This window comes from Nansenia antarctica, assembly GCF_963989245.1.
Source record: "Nansenia antarctica genome assembly, chromosome: 6".
Taxonomy (NCBI): Eukaryota; Metazoa; Chordata; class Actinopteri; order Argentiniformes; family Microstomatidae; genus Nansenia; species Nansenia antarctica.
This window is the reverse complement of record NC_137676.1, coordinates 72825166-72831165: the sequence shown is the minus strand read 5'-3', so window position 1 is coordinate 72831165 and position 6000 is coordinate 72825166. Positions and strand designations below refer to the sequence as shown.

The 6000-nt window shown below is 43.7% G+C and overlaps 1 protein-coding gene across 1 annotated transcript in view; it reads left to right on the top strand.

Moving 5' to 3' along the window:
- Positions 1-91, top strand: part of LOC308160942 (uncharacterized protein) — a gene marked incomplete at both ends in the record, with an annotated part of 10816 nt that extends 10725 nt beyond the window's left edge. Inside the window, one exon of the mRNA XM_080534865.1 lies at positions 1-91. This exon is cut by the window's left edge and continues 113 nt beyond it. Within this exon, the coding sequence (XP_080390991.1) occupies positions 1-91 (91 nt within the window).
- Positions 92-6000: the final 5909 nt, after the last annotated feature.

Below are 6000 nucleotides of genomic sequence, written 5' to 3'. Positions count from 1 at the left end.
TCAGGACTTCCGGGAGGCGGGACTTGCCCTGCTCTGGACCAGTAGGAGCTCTCTCTCCGAGCCTGTGCTGACGGGTGTGACCAAGCTGTGACGGTTAACAGCAAAATACGTCAACTTTTTTCAAAAAAAAAAAAAAACTTAAATGTTTGTTAATTAACCAGTTATATTACATGTATGTTAATTAACCAGTTATATTACATGTATGTTAATTAACCAGTTATATTACAAGTATGTTAATTAACCAGTTATATTAAATGTATGTTAATTAACCACAGTTATATTAAATGTATGTTAATTAACCAGTTATATTAAATGTATGTTAATTAACCAGTTATAATAATAATAATTCATTAAATCTATATAGCGCTTTTCCGAGGCTCAAAGACGCTGAATGTTAATTAACCAGTTATATTACATGTATGTTAATTAACCAGTTATATTAAATGTATGTTAATTAACCAGTTATATTAACCACAGTTATATTAAATGTATGTTAATTAACCAGTTATATTAAATGTATGTTAATTAACCACAGTTATATTAAATGTATGTTAATTAACCAGTTATATTAAATGTATGTTAATTAACCAGTTATATTACATGTATGTTAATTAACCAGTTATATTACATGTATGTTAATTAGCCACAGTTATATTACATGTATGTTAATTATCCACAGTTATATTAAATGTATGTTAATTAGCCACAGTTATGTTACATGTATGTTAATTAGCCAGTTATATTAAATGTATGTTAATTAGCCACAGTTATATTAAATGTATGTTAATTAGCCACAGTTATATTAAATGTATGTTAATTAGCCACAGTTATATTAAATGTATGTTAATTAGCCACAGTTATATTAAATGTATGTTAATTAGCCACAGTTATATTAAATGTATGTTAATTAGCCACAGTTATATTAAATGTATGTTAATTAGCCACAGTTATATTAAATGTATGTTAATTAGCCACAGTTATATTACATGTATGTTAATTAGCCACAGTTATATTAAATGTATGTTAATTAGCCACAGTTATATTACATGTATGTTAATTAGCCACAGTTATATTAAATGTATGTTAATTTGCCACAGTTATATTACATGTATGTTAATTAGCCACAGTTATATTAAATGTATGTTAATTTGCCACAGTTATATTACATGTATGTTAATTAGCCACAGTTATATTACATGTATGTTAATTAACCACAGTTATATTACATGTATGTTAATTAGCCACAGTTATATTACATGTATGTTAATTAGCCACAGTTATATTACATGTATGTTAATTAGCCACAGTTATATTACTTGTATGTTAATTAACCACAGTTATATTCGTGCTTTCGTAGTGTCACACAGACCGAGGACCAGGGGGGTATTCCATCAACGTTGCTAAAGGAAAATCCAGGCTTATTTTGATAAATCCCGCGAGATTTCTCACAATAAGCCTGGATTTTCCTTTAGCAACATTGATGGGACACCCCCCTGCAGACGTGCTGGAAACTCCCTATGTCATCGCTTCTCATAATCCACCGTTTGCTTCTCCAAGTTAAATAGACCATGTTACTTTCAATGTTTACTTTATTCATTTCATACTTTATTAACAATAACAGTGATACAACTTATTTGTGATGACAGTCAGTAAAATATCCTATAAAAGAAGATCATTCAACTGCAGGTTTGTCAACCTTCATTACTGGGTTTATTGTAGTCCTCTTGGGACGAGAAAACTACAGAACCCAGGGTTAGTATCATTCTCTCAGATCTGCAAACAACACCAACAGGGAGGGCTAGGCTAGGCTAGGCTAGGCTAGGCTAAGGAGGAGGGCTAGGCTAAGGAGGAGGGCTAGGCTAGGCTAGGCTAAGGGAAGGCTACCGTAGGAGGGCTAGGCTAGGCTAGGCTATGCTAGGCTAAGGGAAGCAGGTGATCTGGTCTTTTCACTGCTTCAGCTTCCGTTTGGCTTTGTCCCGCAGGGCTGACATCCACCTGGGCAGAGGCCTGGGGCTGGAGCCTCTGGGCTTACTGCTCCCCTCCTCTGTCTGGGGTGGGGGGGTGGGAGGAGGGGTGAGAAGGAGGGAGGAGGGGTGAGAAGGTGGGAGGAGGGGTGAGAAGGAGGGAGGAGGGGTGAGAAGGAGGGAGGGGGGCAGAATCGAACAGAGCCAGAATGGATAAGAGATTGGAGGGAGTTTATTCTAGGAAACTAAATCATCTTTTGATGTGAAAAAATATCAAAATATCTTCAAATAATTTTAAGATTGTTGACACTGGTGCTGACTAGTGCCGACCCTTGAATTGGTGTGTGCGTGTGTGTAATGTGTTAGTGTGTGTCGAGCGTCGATTGAACTCTGACCTTGACAGGAAGGGTCTCCTGTGATGTCACAGAGTCCTGCTGTTCAGCGGAAGGCGAGGCGGTGTAGAAGACAGAGGAGGAAAAGACCAAGGACTGGGATGAAGAGGTGGAGGAGGAGGAGGAGGGAGAGAGGACGGGGTGGGACGACTTGAGAAGACCAGTGTGTGGAATCTTGAAGAACTCTGTTTCAACAAGGAGAGGGAGAGGGAGGGAGGGAGGGTGGGTGAGAGAGGGAGGGAAGGAGGGGGAGGGAGAGGGAGGGAGGGAAGGAGGGGGAGGGAGAGGGAGGGAGGGAGGGAGGGAGAGAGAGAGGGAGGGAGGGAGAGGGAGGGCAGGAGGGAGAGGGACGGAGGGGGAGGGAGGGGCAGGGAGGGAGGGAGAGAGGGAGGGAGATAGAGAGAGAGAGAGGGACAGAGAGAGAGAGAGAAAGAGGGCATGTTTAGTACTCCACGTCTCTGCCTGTCAGACAGTACACAGTCACATGACCTAAGCCCCACCTCACCTCTTGCCCTTTGACCCGGGGGTCTGCGCTTTCTCTTTTTGTTCAGACCAATCAGATACTTCTGGGAAGAACAGTCCAGAACCTCAAGAGACTGGATAAGGGAGAGGGAGAGAGACAGAGAGAGAGAGAGAGAGAGACAGAGAGAGAGAGACAGAGGGAGAGAGAGTGACAGAGAGAGACAGAGACAGAGAGACAGAGAGAGACAGAGAGAGAGAGAGAGAAGGAGCGAGACAGAGAGAGAGAGAGAGAAGGAGAGAGACAGAGAGAGAGAGAGAGAGAGACAGAGAGAGAGAGAGAGAAAGAGAGAGAAAGAGAGAGAGAGACAGAGAGAGAGAGAGAGAGAGAGAGAGAAAGAGAGAGAGAGAAAGAGAGAGAAAGAGAGAGAGAGAGAGGACAGAGAGAGACAGAGAGAGAGAAAGAGAGAGACAGGGAGAGAGAGAGACACAGAGAGAGACAGAGACACAGAGAGAGAGAAAGACAGAGAGAGAAAGAGAGAGAGAGAGAAAGAGAGAGAGAGAAAGAGAGAGAGAGAGAGAGACAGAGAGAGAGAAGGACAGAGAGAGAGAGAAAGACAGAGAGAAAGAGAGACATAGAAAGAGAGAGACAGAGACAGAGAGAGAGGCAGAGAGAGAGAAAGAGAGAGAGAAACAAACACACACACACACACACACACTTGGGTTAATATGGACTTCCCTGTTTTTAAATGACTACAATACCCATAATCCCGCAGTGTGGCTCACCTTCACGCAGGATAATTCAAGAGGAGGATCTTCTGATGCTCTGATGTTGCTTTTGGGGATCTTGTATAATTCCGAGTCACAGAGCTCTGTAGATTTGGTTCTGAAATGGTACAACATATTGCCCTTTACTACACTATTGTCTAATAATATCCTTGGGCTGACAGGAAGTCCTCCATTGTTGTTGTTTACTTCCTGTTGTGTGCCATTCGATTGGCTGTCCATAATCACAGTTGGCTCTGATTGGCTGAAGCCCTCGTCTGTGTTGTCCTCGTGCAGTTCGAGGAGGCGTGTCTCTGAACCAGTCTCTGATTGGTCGTGTCGCTCAAGCCCCTGTTGGCTCGCAGCCTCGGATTGGTCAACAGACTCTGTGGGGGAGGGACTCTGGTCGACGGACAGAAAGCGTGACCAGTCCTCACCAGATAAGATCTCATCCACCAGGCTGGGACTGAAGTTGAACTTGAAGGAGCCGAACGAGCTAAACAGAGATGAAACACAGAGACACTTTTAGGTCATGTTCTCACATGATGTCATAGAGAGGGCTCTGATGTCATAGTCATGTTCTCACATGATGTCATAGAGAGGGCTCTGATGTCATAGTCATGTTCTCACATGATGTCATAGAGAGGGCTCTGATGTCATAGGTCATGTTCTCACATGATGTCATAGAGAGGGCTCTGATGTCATAGGTCATGTTCTCACATTAAAATCCGAATCATGACCAGGAGCAAGTGGATGAGATTGCAACATTGTTGCATAAATTATTTCTCTGATTTGCGTTCTCACAGCCCTTTATGTAAACGAAGTAACATACGCAATCGAAGCAACAGACGTGGTAGTTGATCGGTCAGAAAAATAGAAAATTGCCTGTTCGTCCCGCTCTTATCCAGATCAACACGCATGCGCTGTTGTTTTCCTATGGACAGCCTTGATGCGTCGTTTCTAACGAAACCACCCTTTTCAAGCGGAGCATCCGTCGGTTGTTTGCTCCGGGTGCGACTTCGAATGCGCTTTCTCACAGCTCCAAACGACGCAGAGCAAAGCGAATGTTATCCTTAACTCTGTTTCCAAGTGAAGCAAATGTTCTGGAGAGAACACGCCCTAACACTAGAACAGCCGTGCCTTGTTCACCCAGCATGACACCTAGCCCCTACCCCCTAGAAAAGGAACTTGGAACTACTGTAAGTCTTGTTTTAGTCTAGACTGCGTTTACCACCTCAAATTAATTAATTCATGCCCAGCCAAATCCACGTTTAGAGGTAGTTAGCTAACATTACATTGATCATACTCATAAGACTTTTCACTTTTCAAAACATGCCGGTCGAGAGAGGACGCTGGCGTTGCTTGTTCGCCGCCCGAAATCTAGACGCACTTGCAGTATACAGAGTAGATTGTCCTACAAAGACACTTAGATTTAGATTTAGTCATTTAAAAATGAATTAGACCCCTATACTGTTGTTTATTTATTTTTTTGTTTCTTTTTATTTTACTACTCGATCTTTTCAGTTTGTAAAGCGTCTTTGAGTGTCTAGAAAAGCGCTATATATGTCTAATGTATTATTATTATTATTATTATTATGATTATTATGTAAACTAGAACAAATACAGAAGGGAATGAGGGTGAGAGAGAAGGACACACACACACACAAACACACACACACACACACACACACACACAAACACGAACAAACACACACCTCTGAAAACTGGCGTGCCGTCCTTTGAACCTTCCCCCTATTTCAGCTTTGCTGGACTCGATCGTTGGTGAATGTTCCATAGCCTCCTCCTCCTCCTCCTCCTCTCCCTTCCTCTCTCCCTTCCTCTCTCCCTCTTCCTCCTCCTCCTCCTCCTCCTCCTCGATGACGAACATCTGGGTCTCCAGTCTGTTTGGAGGTGGGGTCAGATGAAGGTGAGCCTATCCCAATGAGGAGAGAGAGAGAGAAAGAGAGAACAAGTCAAACAGAAGTTTGGAATTGGAAAATAAAACAGCCCAATAATATTACTTTCACACCCTATTAGACAAAGACCAGGGGAGGCTGGTGAAGGTAGAAATCCGAGGACGTTCTTCCCATGCATTACAATTACAGCCTGTCCTCCGATTTCTACCGTCACCAGCCTCCTCTGGTAAAGACATGAACGTGAGGTTCACCAGTGCTACACAGCTCTCTCCCTCTCTGGCTGGATCCTCCACGTGGCTCTCCTCTCCTCCTCCTCCTCCTCGGAGATGTGAGAATCTTCGTCCTGAGCAGACAGGCTGCCGGTCCCCTGAGGAGGCCTCTTCCTCGCGGGCCCCAGGACCTCCTCTCCCAGGACCTCCTCTCCCAGGACCTCCTCTCCCAGGCCCTGCAGGGCCCTGCTCCAAGCCTGGGCTCTCTCCTGCCACCCTCCCCCACGTAGGAGCA